General features: G+C 37.5%; 1 protein-coding gene and 1 long non-coding RNA gene across 2 annotated transcripts; one reads left to right on the top strand and one right to left on the bottom strand.

Moving 5' to 3' along the window:
• The first annotated feature begins 1,189 nt into the window (after positions 1 to 1,189).
• LOC141359651 (uncharacterized) lies at positions 1,190 to 4,301 on the top strand. The gene is made up of 3 exons (XR_012366133.1): positions 1,190 to 2,341; positions 3,769 to 3,836; positions 4,237 to 4,301. It is a non-coding gene; the product is annotated as an uncharacterized lncRNA (long non-coding RNA).
• Positions 4,302 to 5,672: 1,371 nt separating this feature from the next.
• On the bottom strand, positions 5,673 to 12,290 carry LOC129453194 (uncharacterized). Its single transcript, XM_073861814.1, has 4 exons — positions 11,477 to 12,290; positions 10,430 to 10,750; positions 9,572 to 9,871; positions 5,673 to 5,743 (listed from the first exon to the last, which is right to left on the bottom strand). The coding sequence occupies exons 1-4, from the start codon at positions 11,574 to 11,576 to the stop codon at positions 5,673 to 5,675; spliced, it is 792 nt and encodes a 263-aa protein (XP_073717915.1). The 5' UTR covers positions 11,577 to 12,290.
• Between the last annotated feature and the right edge of the window lie 6,352 nt (positions 12,291 to 18,642).

Here is an 18,642-nt window from a genome sequence, read left to right as displayed (position 1 = left end):
TTCAGTCCATTCATAAACCTTGAAGCTTCTCCATCCTCAAACGAGCTGCTTGAGTTTGTGCTGCTCTCTTCATCCGTCTCATTTGTTTTAGCTTTCATGAAACCTGCTGAAAAACAGAATGATACTTGATGTTTCTTTCTCATTAGCAGTGATTTAAATATAGAAATAGTAAGTGTTTTGTTTGCTAGGTAAACTGAAGCTTTATGACCCACTCACCTCTGTCTTTTCTGCAGACATAGATGATCACAAGGATCATAAGAACAAATATTTGAAGTCCAACAATGACCAACCACAGAGGAAAATCTACAAAATTAAAGAGAAACAGAATAATCAGATATTATAAGACTGATGCCAGACCCTGACCAAAAGAGTGCAAAGGGGAGATCTCTCCACAGGGAAAAGAACTCTCTAAACTACAGCAAGTCCTTTACAGGGTTCACAGCAAGGGGCTTAGTCCCCAAAACCCTTCTTCGTGAGAACCAGAACATTTTCTAGAATGCAGTGGGTTTCCCACAGAGTTTAAATTTGGTTTGCAAAACCCACACCTCCACATCTGTTCCCTTCTCCCCGTCCTATCTGATCAGAGCTCCAATAAAGAGTGTATACAAAATCTCACGGGTTTGTGAGTTGTCTTTGACAAGGAGTAGGCTACATAACCCTGCACATTCTGTTTGCTGAGATCGGTTTCAATGTTAAAGACAAATGCTTTTGTTATGTTTAATATAAAGTTTACATTGTGTTGTAAAATAAGAAAATTAAAAGAATTCTTCAGACAATTTAAATTTGAATATATTATTAAATTGGGTCACCTATGTAGTAGAAGTGTGAAGTTATTTTAGAAATTGGTGCCCTCTAGGCCGAGAAAAGCAAGAAAATTAGTTTTTTGGCTTATGTGTATGAAAAACACCAAGTCCCAGAATGCATTGCTTCGCTGCTCTACGAGGCCACTCACTAGTCACGCCTACCAGTTACAGACGGCAGGAGGGAGGGGGATTCAACTACTAGGCTAAATACAACTTTTACAGACACGTCTGCGACGATTTAGTTGATATATTATTATAAATACTACCGTTTCAACATCGAAATGATGATACGTTGCGTTGTAATGGGATGTTCAACCAAAACCGGGAAAGGACAAACAGTAAGTTTTCATCATTTGCCGGTTAAAGATTTGGAGCGGTGTAAACAATGGCTGCGGGCTATCAACCACGCAAAGTTCAGAGAAGACAACGATGCGGTAAAATTGAAAAACCTGAGGGTTTGCAGTCTCCATTTCAAGCTGGAATATATCGAACCCAATGTACTCGGAATGAAGCGAAACACGCTAAAGGACACTGCGATTCCGTCTACATGTACCTTCACAGACACGACGAACAGCCGGGGCCATCTGGCATCAAACGCATTCGTCTACGTTTGAGGTAAGACTCTTGCTAATACTCGTTTCTGATCACACAGTAGCCTTTACATAGTGATACAGTTGTTAGCAAAGTAACGCTAGATAGATAATGACACATAAGTTGGGTGTTCTCAAAATAAAACAACTGTTAGCTACCGAGCTACTTCTGGATTTGCGTAAGCACAAAAGCCTGTTACTGTAAAGTTATTCGAGATAACTGCAGATACATTTGCGAGATGTACATTATTAATTAAATCATATTTATGCTTGCTACAAGTAAATACCATTGCCTTTTATCTGTAAAATATAGTAATATGCAATTTATCATTGCATATTACTGTATTGCATATCATTTTTATAGCTTTAGTTACTTTGCATATTCATATTCAGACTTTATTGATCCGGTGTTGATAAATTCAAAAACTACCTGCAAAGTCAAACTTCCGCTGTTATTTTGGTGAAAGTAATGCAAAAGTATTGTTCTGCATTTACTCACAGGTTTCCAGAAGAAGATGCAGAAGAAGGGGAAAAAGAACAATGAAATCCTCCTTGCATGGACAGGTCAGTGTTTGTTTGTAATGTGGGAGACTTTACATTGGTTTGTAAGGTTAAAAGTTACTAATTGTATTATCTTTTATAGGTCTGTCCTAAATCATATGTGGTTTTCCTGTGCAACCAGTAAGGGGGACGTTGAGGTAAGACATTTGATTCTAATTTGATTCATTTTTAGGAAAAACAATTTTTCTAGACTTATTGATAATAATCATATTTTCGTGCTGGTACTGAAAGGCCGGTCGAAATCCATTCTACACCATGTGTGTAATGAGCATGAGTGGACAGATGATGACGAAGGACATACTGTGGCATTTCAAGGCCTGTCATCGCTGGTCCTTGATAAAAGGCTTCTGAGAGACATGGAAAAGATGGCCCTGTTCAAACATACTGGTGAGAAGTTGCGTTGTACACGTGATTGTTTTTCCAAATCCTAATGATCATGTTTTACCGTAAAACTTCAAATAATACCCCCGGGCTTTTATTTTCCCAAACCTATCATCACACCAGGCGTCTAAAAGAGACAGGCGTCTATAAGAGACAGGCTTTTAATTTAATTGTTCCAGCATGACAGCAGGAGGTTACCACATATTACGTTTTATTTTTAATTTGAATGTGTTTAACAAATTAGTTCGTGTAATAACAACAGTCTTAAATTATTGGCAGTATAAATAAAGCAAACAATAATATGTTTTTTTATTGGTTGTTGCGTAAAATCTTACCCAGATACAACAGTGCTATTTTCTGATTGGCTGTTGTGTAGCCTCTTTCTTTTTTTGTATTGGCTCGCTCGACTAGAACTCTAGGGAAGACGGGCTTGATAGAGAGAGAGCAGTGCGGCCAGATACATTTTAGGCGCTGCAGCATATTAAATATGATAAATACCGTAAAACTTCAAATAATAGCCGAGTCCCAAATAGACACCTGTCTCTTTTAGACGCCTGGTGTGACGACAGGTTTGGGTAAATAAACGTCTGTCTCAAATAAAGGCCTGGTCTGTTTTTTAGTTTCGGGTTGTATTTAATCTTCTAAAACCCGTCAGATAGTCTGTTTAAGACAGTTCTATGGTGCAGATTGAACACGCTAAAGTTTTTTTTGCTTACCGGTAGATGTCACGTGGCAGACGCAGTCGTTCCGTTACTCATCACTATGACAACACAACAAGCTTAGTCGCCAGGATTGAGGTGATGATGACAGTAGCGAAGTGGCAATCGGGAGAGTCGGGACTTTTCCGGGTGGGCCGGTAGTGTTTTGAGGCCGCTGATAATAGCCGGGCTTTCAGTCTTTTGTCATGCATGCACTCCCGCCACACATTGTATTTCTCACGCGGAAACACTATTTATCATATTTAATATGCTGCAGCGCCTAAAATGTATCTGGCCGCACTGCTCTCTCTCTCTATCAAGCCCGTCTTCCCTAGAGTTCTAGTCGAGCGAGCCAATACAAAAAAAAGAAAGAGGCTACACAACAGCCAATCAGAAAATAGCACTGTTGTATCTGGGTAAGATTTCACGCAACACCCAATAAAAAAACATATCATTGTTTGCTTTATTTATACTGCCAATAATTTAAGACTGTTGTTATTACACGAACTAATTTGTTAAACACATTCAAATTAAAAATAAAACGTAATATGTGGTAACCTCCTGCTGTCATGCTGGAACAATTAAATTAAAAGCCTGTCTCTTATAGACGCCTGTCTCTTTTAGACGCCTGGTGTGATGATAGGTTTGGGAAAATAAAAGCCCGGCATATTATTTGAAGTTTTACGGTATTTTGTTATATCCCTTCTTTCTTTCTCTTTATATAATTGCACACAGGGCCGCTGGAAGTCTTTCACAGCGCACTTTTGAAATACCTCCCCAATTAAGGTTCCTGCACTACAATGGTACCACACTGCCCATAGCTGTACATATCTTATCTATATTGTTCTTGCTGAATATGAATATTTATTGTGTTTTTCTTATAATATATTCTGTTTATACACTGCATAAATCAATATTATTTGTACTACTATTAGGTTACTGCTACTACATCGCACATATCTGTACATGTTGTTCATACATGCTTCATATTACATATCCATATTTATTCTGCCCTTACAAGGTAACAGCTAATAAACTGCACACATTTATATTTTGTTTATATTACTCTAACCACCTTCTGTAAACAAACAGCACTACTGTCTACACTGCACTATATTTTTTGCAGTTCTGGTTGGACACAAATTTTGTACTCTGCATAATGACAGTAACGTTGAATCTAATCTAATTTCCTACCCTTTACAGGAGAAGCACGGTTCAACCAAATGTTCTGCAAGAGATCCAAGCAGTGGGTCTTGAAGAAAATCTTCGAACTCATCCAGAAGGCCATTGACAAGACTCAATCCAAACATTGTGTTTAACGTGCCAACCTCCTCACTTGCCCTGCCACAGCCTGCGCTGCCACCCAACATTGCACCAGTGCCTAAACCATCAAAGGAGGCTGCCACGACTTCTTTCAAAAGTCGCTTCTGAGACTGACACTTTCTAATAATAATAATAATAATAATAATAATAATAACAATCACCTCTTCCCTGAGTTCTATTGCTGTGTCTAATCAGATTCTGCCACCACTCTTTATTTTTATATTATTATATACTGTGTGTATATATACACAATGTTTTTGTATATATTTTTTGCTTTGTTTTTATTTTGTGCAGGACATTTTTAGATGTAAATTATGTCCTTGTTTATTTTAATGTGTTCTTTTCGCTTGTGGCACAATATTTTTCCTCTGTGAATAATAAAAAATACATTTCTTCATCTAACCCTGTCTTTTGTACACCAAAGTTATACATTATAGACTTGTAGAGGCGCAATAATTACTGTTACTGTGATTTAGCTGTCATTACTTTACAAAATCATTTGGGCTAAAAGCGTTACACAATTTAGACCTAAACTTTAAAAAAAAAGAATGCTTTCCTCAAATTGCAGTCACTGTTTCTTTATAAACTCTAATGTAGCAACAATAAGGACTATAACACGAACCACAACAAATGTGAGTTTTAACTTTTTATTAAAAAACATAAACAACTCCCACTCATAGCTGATCCAGAGCTTCATCCGTTTCTTTATAGCCGCTATAATGTCCGTAAGGAGCTGGATATCTACGTCTGATGTCCTGAACAACACAGGCAGGTAAAACAAGTTGACGTCCTTTCCCCAGTCTTTCGCCTTGCAAAACCCATTCCATGAAGTGACAATAGGATGTAAGGAAAAACAGTAAGCACGACTTTAGCAATGCAAGCTATTTTCACATACAATAGGCTAACATAGGTGTAAATATAACAACCATAGCTCAGCTGACGGACGTGAAAAACAAAATACTCACTTTATACCCATGCCTCAGTTTCTCCTTGCGGGGTTCAAGAAGAAAATTCCATCACTGAAATTCGCGACAGCAATATGACTATCTTTCGGTGTCCATAGGCGCACAACGAGAGCACCTACACCACCAGACCGGCCCCACCTCGGCTACAGCAGCCGCGGTGGCAGCCTCTTGTTCCTCGATCATCCGTAACTGTTCCTCGTTGTATTGCAGCTCGTACAGGTAACCACGACCATCAGATTCGAGCAACAGGTCATCAAAATCCCCTTCTGCCATCCGTTTTCAAAACTACACTCTGCCGTTGTGGTTTGTTTGCTCTGCTTTCTCCACAAAGCACGACCAGGCTAGCTTAGCTTAGCGAAGATTAAAGATGGCTGACTCTCGTTTTGATTCGGGCTTTTCAGAATGGACTTGCAGTCCAACCCCTATGGGCGGGGAGAAAACATGCGGAAGTAGCTCCTAATACTGGCTGTAGTCTTCGTAGTCTCGCGTAGCCAGACCTTCAATACTGAAGGTCTGGTGTTTTTCGTTGCTTTTTCTGGACAAAGTCCGCCCACGAGCTGTTTGACCGACATGTCAAACAACCAATCACAGTTTGTTTCATCTAGCGTCACGTTTCGGACTCCCCACAATAACGAGCCGGCTGGCAACAAGTCAGTTATTGAAATAACCAGCCGCAACCAAATAGTATCTAAATAAACAACATTACTCACCATAGAACAACGTTGTGCACTTCATCAACAGCCACACCAATGAGACGATCCTGTTAAACGTCTGTTTGAAGCATATCTCTCCACTTTTTAACACATACAAGCAATTCAGGAGAACCAAACTTTTAAACTCCACTAACTGCCTTAAGAAAACTCTTGGACGCCTTTTAGAGAGTCGATGCCGCGAACTATGCATATTTTTGAGAATCCAATGTTTAGCTGATCATGATAACTGCTCATTATTATCCACGTGAACACGACTGATTCTCTTCCTCAATGGAACGTCAGAGCTTTGTTTTCCAGGGACTGAAACTAATCGCGACACTCGCGTCTCCTGGAAATCCGTTTTTTTCCAACCAATCAAAGACGACTTTAACATTTTCACAGGGTTTCCAGAAAAGTGTACGAAAAACATCAGACGTTCAGCCAACAGTTTGTGGGCGTGACGTCTGAGGCTGAGACTATAGTCTTCGCCTCTGGCCAAAAACTCCTCCGATGACGCAAAATGACGATTTTTTGGACAACCACAATACAGATATCTCTCCTCTCACGGGGACATGAGGTAGGGAAACACGTTCATTCAGAAATACTGCCAGGTGTCTACTGATACAAAGCTTAATGCTAAATTGGTGAAGTATTCCTTTTAACCTGATAAGTGCAAAATTCATAATGAGAACGTTTTAACACAAGATTTTTTTTATTCTGCCATAAATCACTATAAACAATAATATATGTCATTTTATATACAAAATATAATTTTATCTTGACATGCACATTATCTGGATCATGTTGGTCCAGTTTAATTCAGAGGACTTATTGGTTTGGTGTATTTATTTAATTGTAAGCCTGTAAAAAGTAATTATTTTACATGCAGTTTTGGAATATTTACAGCTTAAAATCTCTAATATCTTTTTAAAACATTTAAAATCATTCTGCAGATTTTTCCAAAAAAATTCCACAGAAAAGGCAAAAAATGTCAGCTGATTCCATCTGGCCCTGCCCATGAGGTGCTGCCCACTGGGTCCACAACGCCTAATCACTACCAAATTTCTATTATTACAATGCTTTGTTTTCTCCGGATATTTAAGGGAATTTTGCAAAGGCTTCAGGGGGAGTTTCTATATTTAGGATTGAACACATGGTGCTGTGTGTCTTTGGACATCATTACATGTGAACGGCCCCTACGCTAATATGATTTTGTTTTTCTGTACCTGTCTCGTACTCGACCCCGAGGACAATAAGACAAACAGACCCAGTTCCGGTAGATGTGAAAGTCGGCACACCTCTGATCTACTGGCAGTCCTTCAATGTGATGCCCAGCTGATGCCTGACCAACGATCACCGGCACAACCCGCTTAATCTCTGCTAAATCTCCTTATCCGTTTATATGTGTGTGTATATGTATATATCTCCCAAGGGTTTTTCCCTACTAGGACTTTTTTTAACTTCCTCGGCTAAACAGCCCGGGGTTTTTTTCTCCTAGGGGTTTTTTTACCCCGGGGAGGCAGCCTTTTTGGGCTTAACTTAGCTTCCTCTTCTAGACGTTACTTTAGTAATACGTTCACTTATAATATTGAGTCATAGCCGCAGCAAATTTAACTGCTTATGCTATCGTGTATTATGTTGTACTATCTGCCGTTTTTCTGTGCTTTTCACTGCATCTATTAACGTAAAGCTGCTTTGAAACAATTGACTTTTGTGAAAAGCGCTATATAAATAAAATTGAATTGAATTGAATGTATTGTTAGTCTACTTTGGGTATCTGTAGTCAGATCTCCTACACTGTTACAGTGTATTGTCCTTTTGCCAGGTATGTGATGCTTACATCATCTTATCACATTTGATTTGAATTGTGAATTGGCTTTTGAATTATGATCTCCTTAACTGGCTAATAAATTGTTAGGTTTGGATTTATTCTATATTACTCATAGGTGTGATTGGCAAAGGACAAAAAAGCAGGAAAATATACGGCACACCTACCATGACGTGGCGACACACACACACACACACACACACACACACACACACACACATACGCACACACACGCACACACGCACGCACGCACACACACACATAAAATGAAATACAGTTGAAATATAATTTGTGCTCAAAATTGATCGATCTGGCCAATCGTCAATCTGCGTGGGCAGGTGCCACCCTGATCATTATGTAGCCTTGCCACTGCATCAGACTGAACAAAATCATTTTGTGCATTTAAAGGTAAATACATCCATGTAAGAGTAAAAATAAGTGAATAGATCTATGAGGATTTTTATGTTTTTGTAAACAAATTTGTGCCCTTTTAGTAAAATCTTTGGTTGCATATTGTAATAATATTAAGGCACACAAGCCACATAAACATATGATAAATGAGATTCGCCATTGGTCAAAACATGTTTAATGTTTATAGAATAATTAGTGGGGGCATTTAATACAGATTAATTATTGATTACATCATTTGTTACTTTATTCAAATGTTGTGACTTTCTGGAAAGGCAGTCAAGTGCATTTGTCTTTTGCATAGTTCTTTTGGCAAAGCATCTAACAGTCAAAGCTACGCGTTTCACACACCAGATCCATGAATGTTTGTGCTTGTCATTATATTATTCTGTAATCGCAAGCGTTACTGCCAGATTTACAAACCATTAAGAGGAGCAAACGTATGCGTGTTCGTCAGGATGACATTGGATCTGATTCGCGTATATGCGCGCGTTAACGTATGTGATTACAGTATAATATAATGCAAGCAAACTTTTTGACAAAAACGCAACTTTATATTGATATCGCGAGACCGCATTTCACCTCGACGAGAAATCTGTTATTTACATTACTGGCATAGCCTGATTTGAAACGGACAGTTTTGTCAAAGCATCAAACACCTGGTTCTCTTAATTTCTTCCTACTAAAATACTGTTTGTCTCTGCCTATTCCTTCTATTCATGCCCAGCGCCACTGAGTTATGTCCTTTATCAATTACGTTGTCTTACCTAGGCTTCATAAACTTACTCTTCATCCTGCTGACTCAACGTAAACTTATGACTTCACCGCGGCCGCGCGGCATCTGTAGCTGAGCTGGACCTCAGCCGCACCTCAAAGACCCCTCCCTATTCTACTTCTGATTGGCTAGTTTGTTAGTTTGGTTGAGAGTGAAAGACGTGTTTCTCTCATACCATTTGTAGGCGAACGCATGATTTTTTTTAATTCGCAGCCAACAACACACACCGGAGATCGGACTGCAGGCTCTGTGAACTCTGCTTTGAATGAAGTTCCATTGTGGCAAATAAATAGATTATTGCGGAGTGATATGCGGTTATTTATAACGGTGCCTTGCAACCCCCCCCCCCACACACACGCAAAAAATTGGATTTGCATGATTCACGAAAGCCTCATTTTCAGGTCGGAAAAGCCGGAATTCCGGATTTATCCGGAAGAATCACACCCCTGATTACTCTGAACTTATTGACAGGACTGCTTTGTATAGCAGTATTACTGTATATCTCAGATAAGTAAATCAATAAATGCTAAAATCACAAGTGACTCACCTGAACACGTCTGACAGAGATGATTGATGTTGAGATGTTGAGTCTGATTGCTGGTTGAATTAGTAACCACACATCTGTATGTGTTTGTATCCTGATATTCAACCTCCAGAGGTAGAGAGATGTTGCTTATGTTGAGATCAGACACACTGATGTTCGACAATAAACTGTTTCCTTTATACCAGGACAGACTCACATCTCTCACATTCATCACTGAACACAATAATGAACAATTTGATGATGATGATGATGAACTACTACTTTGTGATGAGTTTGTGGAGATGACAGGAATGGGCAGACGAGCTGGAAAATAGGCAAAAAGAAAGGTGGCTTTTATAGTTTTGTTCATCCATGACTGTTTATCATCATTGTGCTTTTAACCCTCTAACCACTAGGGGCAGTTGTAGCCTAGTGGTTAGAGAGTTGGGGTAATAATCTGAGTGATACCAGTTTGAAGCTCATAGCTGGTGGGTTGTGACTGTGGTTAAAGGCACCTTACTCGAATTGCTCCCCGGGCGCTAAGTGATAGCTGCCTACTGCTCCGTCTGTGTGTGCTATTCACAAGGATGAGTTAAATGCAGGTGTCACATTTTGAGTATGTGTTGGTTGTCATTTTCACTTAAACATTTCTGTCTCTCAGTGTTATTAAAAGACCAGTTCCTCCAAAACTAATCACTTTGCCTTTTCAGTAAACTAATTACTTGGCAGTTGTACATTTTACTTGTAAATAGTATAATGCATACAAAATATGCATTGAAATTTCACCGTTTTTCAACAAACTAATGAAAAAATAAGTGATGGGACTTACTGAATGTTTAGTGTTTTTAAAACACAAGAGTATATTAAACCTAAAATACTCACCATATACAATGACATTGAATTTCCATTCTACGACTTTATAGTTGATTCTGATCTGAAGTGTATAAACTCCAGAGTGTTCAGTTTTGCTATCACGGATGTTGAGATCTCCAGTCTGAAGATTCAGGTTTACTCGATCTCTGAATTTCTCATCATCTGAAAACTTGGTCTTATTGGCCTTTCCATTGATTCTTCCAACAAAAGTGTTTTCAGGTCCATAAGACCACACCACCATATCATCTTTTTGTTTGAAAATATCAGTGTGTAGTGTAACAGAATCTCCCTCCATCACTGACACTGACTTCACTTCAGCACCAAACACACCTGAACAACACAAACAGAAACAATTTATGAATACACATAAATAACATTATAAACAACACTATTGTCTAATTTAGACAAAATAATTTAGCGATGGCTAAAGATGTATCATGATTTTACACATACAACTTTTTTGTACTAGTACTAGTATTTATTTATTTTAAACTTTCCTAATATTGTTTTGGCAGGTTGAAAGTGTTTTTTATTTAAAAAAACATTTATGTGTCACCTAATGTCTCAAAGATGCCGAAATGGTTAATTCGAAGCAGAAAACACATTTTTCTTTTCATGAGTATGTTCTACTCTTATTGGCCAGCTGGCACAGTTTGTTCTTGTACTACATCGACAGCTACATCCTTTATTATTTCTCCAGGTCATATCAAAGACAGTTCATCGACTTAAACCGCAAGTGCTTTGAAACTTTGACACTTACGCAGAAATAACAGCTTAAAGGCGGAGTCCACGATGTTTGAAAGCCAATGTTGATATTTGAAATCACCTAAACAAACACGCCTCTACCCCAATAGAATCTGGACCTTCTGTTGATAAACCCGCCCCACACATACGCAACCCGGCAAGGATGTCGGTTAGTAGACACGCTCCTTACTGCTGATTGGCTATAAGTGTGTTTTGGTAGTCGGCCCGTCTCATTTTCCAAAGCGTTTTTTAAACATCGTGGACTCCGCCTTTAAATGCACCAATCTTAATGAGACTGAAGTACTGACTCACCCGCATACAAACTTTCTTTTACAGCGCAGCACGCAGTAGGTGTATTCGACTTCATGTGGCACTGCACAGACCGATCGGCGACTGTCTTGAAGCAGTGCATGCCCTTAAAAATTTTGTCCGACTTAAGCTGCCGCCGACAGCATCAAAGTACCACAAGAGTGATTCAAGAACAGCTGACGCATCTTCTCCCAAGCGGCTTCAGGGAGATCTGATGATGATAGTTCTTCGTGTTTGGTCGCCTTACTGATGACAACGATCACATGCGTTTCATGTTTAATCCAACCTTCAGTTCCACTAATAAACATTATAAATTCACGTTTTTGTAACAGGTAAAACTCGTTAAAAACAAAAAGCAATGTGTCACATATCTGTCTGTTTTTTCGTCATATTTTGAGATTACCCTTTGTGTCCTACTTTTTTTCAGGTAATTAGTTCATTCATTTCCATCTGTGTTCCATTAATTATTCCATTTGATCCAGTTAGAATGAGTTTTTTTTACCATAGGCTGTTTGTTAATAACACAAATACATTGCAGACACATTAATTTCAAACACCTAATAAACATACATTTAGCATAATAGGTCCCCTTTAAATCCTTAAATTTGATTACAACCATCATCATATCTAGTTTTAGTAACTAATCTCCTGGTACATTCATTTGTGGGATCGTTCAGATGCCTGTTATTGGATTGAAAATATATATTTTTTACTGTTAATGTCACTTCTGAATTTTTAGTTGTGTTACCAAAACATTTATTAATCCATAATAAGAATTGCAATACTATTGGCAATATAATTTTATTAACTAGCTAAAAGTAAACAAAAACTCTTAGTAGAACAATAAGTCAATACAATGACTTCAGCTGAGATACTTGACTACCATTTTTAACACAACATGGCACACCCTAAAACTAAGCTGTTGGGAATCACCGGATAAACCTGCTTGACAAGTTCCAGTGTACTGTGGGAGGAACATTGCGTGCTTCAACGGAAACTTCATGACATAACAACTCAAAAACAAAATGTCACATGACTTTGGAAAGCAAGATTCATGTGATTCAAATGATATAAACCCTTTTAAGATACAATCAATCAACACGGCAGGTACGATTGGTGTCCTTTTTAGGCATGCCCCATACGAAAAATAAAAAATAAAATATTTAAAAATATACAAAAATGCAAAAAAACTATATTTATATATTTTAGAATACGTTTACAAAAATATATTTTCACAAATAATGGACATTTTTGTATTTTTGAAACATGTTTTAAAAATCTATATATTTTAATCATTAAAAATATATATTTAACTCTCCACATATTTCAATCCAAGGAATTACATTCACGTTGGACTGGAAGAAAAACTTTGTTTACAAACCACTGATCTATATAAATGACTGGATTGCGCATAGAACGCTTAATGTAACAGTGTGAGGTGAAGCCAGCGCAGAGTTCGAGCCGCCATCTTGGTATACCCAACCGGCAGACGGCGTCATTGACTTCCATTCAAAATCATGTTTTAAATTCACCCGCTTTACAGCGTATCAGTCACGCAAGATTATTTTTAGGATATGTGTACGTAAATTAACTGTTAATTCTGGTGTTATTTGCAATGTTTATGCTTTAATCGGGCAGGAAAATGGATTTATAAAAAACCGCTAAGATGAATGTGTCTGCTGCGTTCTGTTATTGACACGGGTATAAATAAAGGTTTTTTTGACATTCAGCTACACGGTCTGCGTTATTTCTCTAAATAAGTTTGGGTAACTTGTAGGTTTAGATCAGTGCTTTAAGTGGGCCGGAACGCGCCGGTACTCAGTACCGCCACTTCTAAAAATAGCTCTTGAGCGTACCACCACCTCTCCCTGAGCCCAGAACGTTCTTTTAGCGTACAGGAACGCTCATTTGCACATCTGTTTAAATAAGAGGTTTTAATTCTTTGGCTGCGCTGCCGCTTTTCAGAGCGCTCTTCACAATGTACACTTCCTAATCCTAATTCATCCAACGAGAGCAGAGACTACATTACCCATACACCCTTGAGTTTACAAGTTAAAAGCGCATGCGTCGCCTTTGCTGTCCGTCAGCCTCAACGTGGTGTGGAGAAGTGTGACTCATACCCGTCAAGTATCCCGTTTTGGCCGGGAAAGTCCCGTATTTTACCCTTCTTTCCCGCCGTCCTCCTGTATTAGTATTTTCCCTTAAATCTCCCGTATTTTATCTTCCGTAATTTCGCACGCAAAAGTTGTGATCTATAAAAAGATCCTAAAGATCGCTAAAGATACTGATTCCGCTAATCCACTTCGTGTTTTCCCGCCCGCCCCGCAGCATCTCTGTGTGCACTCTCTGCCTGGACGACAGTTTCTGAAGTTCGTTGCATTAACAGGTAGATTTATTACATTATATCAGCTGTTAAACCGCAGAATTACTCCTTTGGAAGTTTGTTTATGTATTTGTAAAATGTAAAAGTGCTAACAACTTAGCAAGCAAACAACAACAAAATATCCACATTCTTATCGGTTGTCTAATGGATTTAATGTTCCCGATCAGATCTAAGTTAATATAAACACTAAATTTGCTGTTGTTGGCACACTTTGTAGGCAAAAATACAAAAAACACAAATGCCTTCACAAAATAAAGACAGAGAACGGAAAGGGAGGCTGCTTCTAAAGGCAGTTCAACATTGCAAACATGGATTCAAAGATCCATCAAGCCAGCAGGTAAATCATATTGAATATTTTTTGTCACACTTTAATTCTTGTTATTATATTTCCCATTATAATCACTTGTCTAAGTTGATGCTAGTAATTTAACTAATAGTACCACCCCCTTTGGTGCCCTTTTTGGTTTGGGACACTGCCCAACGAAAATTCAATGAATTTGAACGACGTGCACAGTAGTTTTACCACCCGCAAAATGGAAAACAATGGGAAAAAATAAAGTGCTGACTTTCTAGTTTTAAATTGCCAGTATTTTGTTATTCTTGAACCCATAGACATGGTCTTGGTGTCATGTTAAAGTTTTTGTTTTTAAGCTCTTTCTATCTGAACAACTAGTTTTAGCATTTGACCATGCTGAAAATTTTACTTAGGCTATCTACCTTTTGCACATTTTATGTATGTTCAATAGCTATTTTAAGCTCAAGCAAATCTACAAACTTATATAAGGATTTATTATTTTTTACAAGCTCGTCTGTTGACTGCTGAATATAAAACCCCTTCAATATAGAAGTCCAGTCAGCAAAAAAAAAAAAAGAAAAATAGAGTACCGGCACTTCTTTTGGGCCACTTAAAGCACTGGTTTAGATAACATAAAACCAGCAAATTATTGCATGCACATACGGTACAAAGTATGATTATTTATATCGATTTCAGAATGAGCACGTTTGTCATTAATACTAAATATGTTGCTGTCTGTCTGCTATGTACATAAGTATGTACATGCTTAGGACGTTTGTGTTGTAATAATGTACAGGGTAACTTCAGATATAAAAACAAAGACAGTAAAGTGATGTTTTATCATTAAAATCTGATCGCGTCCATTGATTTAATAGGATGTGTGGGTATACCAATATGGCGGCGCGTTGGCTTCACAGTTGTGACGTCATGCGCAATCCAATCATTTATATAGATCATCAGTGTTACAAACCCGTAAAAAGGTTCAAATTAAATACATTTTCCACTTCAAAAATATACTTTATAATTGCAAAAAGACATTAGGCAAATATATGTTGATATATGAAGGTTACAAATAAATATATTTACAAATTCAAAACTATATTTAATAAAGCTTTAATTTTTTGAAAATGTATTTAGCATATTTTAAAATATATTTTTGGCCAGAGATTTTTTTTGCCGACCAAACCGTTTTATGTAAGTGGATGTGAAAACAGCTTAATTTTCATCTTAATCAGATGGAAATCAGAGCTTTGACATTTTACACTTTAACACAGTTTGTGCTACTTGAGGACAAAAGACCCCTTTTTATGCCTTCAACAAAATGTTGATTTTAGACTACGGTAAATGATATTCATTCTTTTCTCTTTAAAGGTGACATAGAATGGTTGAACGGAGTATTTATCCTTGTTCTGTGATGTGACATGTAGACAAAAAAAATTGTTTGGGTCTGTAATGCTTTAGAAGCTTCCTAAAAACCTCTCTCAGATAGCTCTATTAGGGTGGGGGATTTTAAACAAGTGGTTTTGCACCTATTTGACTCCCCCTACTGGCTTAACTTGCAATCTCATTACTGATTGGCTGACTTTGCTGCCACTCAAAAAATGTAGCCAATTATTTTAAAGTGAAGGGGCATTTAGATGCCTGTGATGTCCTAAGCATCAGTTTTTCAGATTGGGCTGTTTTCTGGCTGACATTTCTAAAAGAGGAATTTCTATGAGACTGAGATGTTTAGCATGTTTAGCACTTTTTGTATGTTTGTGAATGTGTGTAGACTACCATTATTCAACAAAGACAAGGTAAAAATGGTTTTTTATTCTCTGTCCCCTTTAAACCCCATGCCAGCTTCTAAGGCTATAATCATGGCAAGAATAAAGTCTACTTATATAAAGTAAAACTAGAAAATATGTTTAAAACTCATTTCTATGGTGCCCCCCAGAGGACATTGTGGTGGACAATATTTGGGATAAGAGGATTTTTTTTAACAGCTTTGCCTTCCCCCAATAAACTTTTTGCGTTCTCTTGCAAAACTTTTGTGTTCTCTCGTTAGTCTTAGTTCACTCTGCTGCTTGACTTCGCAGAATAAAGATCATCATGAAATTAATTTCAAATTTAAAAGTGGGTATGCTACCCCATGCCAAAGAAGTGGGTAGCTGCGTATAGCCTGCAGTACAGCATATGGCATTACTCAGTGTTGAGAGTACACATTACAAGTAACGTGCCTTACATAATAATATTACTTTTCTAAAGTAACGAGTAAAGTAACATTACTTTTTAAATGTACACATTAATATTTGAGTTACTTTTTTTAAAAAAGTAATGCAAGTTACTTTTTTTTAGTTATATTCAGTACATAATTTATGTAATTAATTAAACTAATTGTAGTCACATTATGCACTCTATGCATACACTCCTGTGTGGGAACAGTTTGAGTCAGAAACTGATATGGCAGCCCAGAGCTCGACATTTTTATGATGAAATATGCAATTTCTGAATGCAGAACTTTTTGGTCATAAAAACACCAGCCAGTCCTGAAAGAGATCAAGCCTCAGCCAAGAAAAAGTAACACAAAAGTAACTAAAAAGTAATGTATACGCATTACTTTCTATGAAAAGTAACTAAGTAACACAATTAGTTACTTTTTTTGGGAGTAACTTAATATTTTAATGCATTACTTTTAAAAGTAACTTTCCCCAACACTGGCATTAATGATGTCTGCTGTTTGTGGATATATAACTACTGTTATTAAATAATTATATTGTATTTCTTTGTATTTAAGTCCAAGTTCAAAATAAAACTCAAACCGCTCCATTGTGAAACAGGATACATTTTTAAGTTCAGACAAACACTTCTGTTTTATCCCCAGTCAGCAATGGTTTAGACAGCTCAATACATTCACAATGGAGTGGTTTATAGTTTTATTTTGAAAGTGGACTTAAACACAAAGAATATGGTATAATTATTTAATAACAGTAGTTATATATCTACTAACAGCGCCTAATTGCCCAATGAACTGCCTCAGGTGACACTGTGAAGCGCTGCAGTTTCTCGCAAAAACACCAGGGTGTTTCTCAGGGGGACGCAAAAGTTTTGCGAGAAAAAGCAAAAAGTTTCTCTGGGGTACGGAGGCCCTAAGGGAACATGGAGCAAAAAACTAAAGTTTAGTTTCATGTGCTCACGTCAAACTTGCTCACACGAAACTAAACTTAAAAAAACATCCTGCACATGAAGAGTACATGAAACTAAACCAGGAATGGGCAACTTCAGTCCTGGAGGGTCGGTGTCCTGCAGAGTTTAGCTCCAATCATAATTAAACACACCTGAAGCAGTCAAATTAAGGTCTTACTAGGCATACTAGAAACTTTTAGGCAGGTGTGCTGAGGCAAGTTAGAGCTAAACTCTGCAGGACACCAGCCCTCCAGGACCAAAGTTGCCCACCCCTGAACTAAACTTTAGATTTTTTTGCTCCATGTCCCCTTAGAGGCTCCGTAAATTTAATCTAAAAATCGTTGAACTGTTTTGGATTAACTTGATTCAAAATAAAGTCTTACATCAAGTGTAAGATAAAATAATTAGGCTATAAAAATGAACTTACCATTTACAGTCAGGAAGCACAGACACAAAAAAATAAACATTGCTATGGTCCTTATTTTAGAAACAAACCCTGAATGCTGATGTGAAACAGTTGGTGTTATTCCAGATCTCTGCAGGATCTAAGAATGACTTACAGACAGCTGGCGTCAGTAGATAAAAGAGAACTTAGTTGTGTTTCCGCAAAAAAGAAACCCATCTCTCTGTGTGTGACAGCCAATGAATTGTCGAGTTCCCTATAGCACTCCTCCTTATGTGAATACACCAACTCCCTTCATTATTCCTGTTCATGTGTTTTACAATAAACAGCCTTCAATTTTTGTCCCCAAAACAGGTAAAATTTCTATCCGTGGACTTTCCCTTTGCAGCTCCACCCCAAAGAAAAGTCGTGACATAAAGCCATCTCAATTTTAAACAAAAACATAACAAATTATGAATTGTAGTTCTGTTGTTTGGTAGCCTTCATTTTCTAAAGTTTTGATTAACATTTTTCAGAAAATGTAATTAAACTGGGACCCACAGTTTGAGAACCACTGCTGCCCTATATTAGATTGTTGCGTAGGTCACATTTCAGTGTGTTTTTAATTTATTTATGTAACCAGGAAGTCCCTGTTGAGATACAATCTCTCTTACACAGGGCAAGCTGTACAAAATGGAAAGCAAAAACCTGGAGTAGGCAGCATTCAAATAAATGGTTTTTTGGTTGGACATGTTATCTACTTCATTTACATTTCAAATGTGCTGCTGACAGAATACTGCAAACAAGCATTTGACTATTAATGACAAAAACTGAGACCAGTAAAAACTTTGTTTAAAAAATGTCTGGTAAAAAAATTAGGAGTGACATAAAAACCTAATTCACATGTTGCGTGTATCATTGCAAGACTGAAGTTATGGTTCAGC

Source organism: Misgurnus anguillicaudatus, chromosome 23 (genome assembly GCF_027580225.2).
Source record: "Misgurnus anguillicaudatus chromosome 23, ASM2758022v2, whole genome shotgun sequence".
In the NCBI taxonomy this organism is placed as follows: domain Eukaryota; kingdom Metazoa; phylum Chordata; class Actinopteri; order Cypriniformes; family Cobitidae; genus Misgurnus; species Misgurnus anguillicaudatus.
This window is presented reverse-complemented; position numbering and strand designations above follow the sequence as displayed.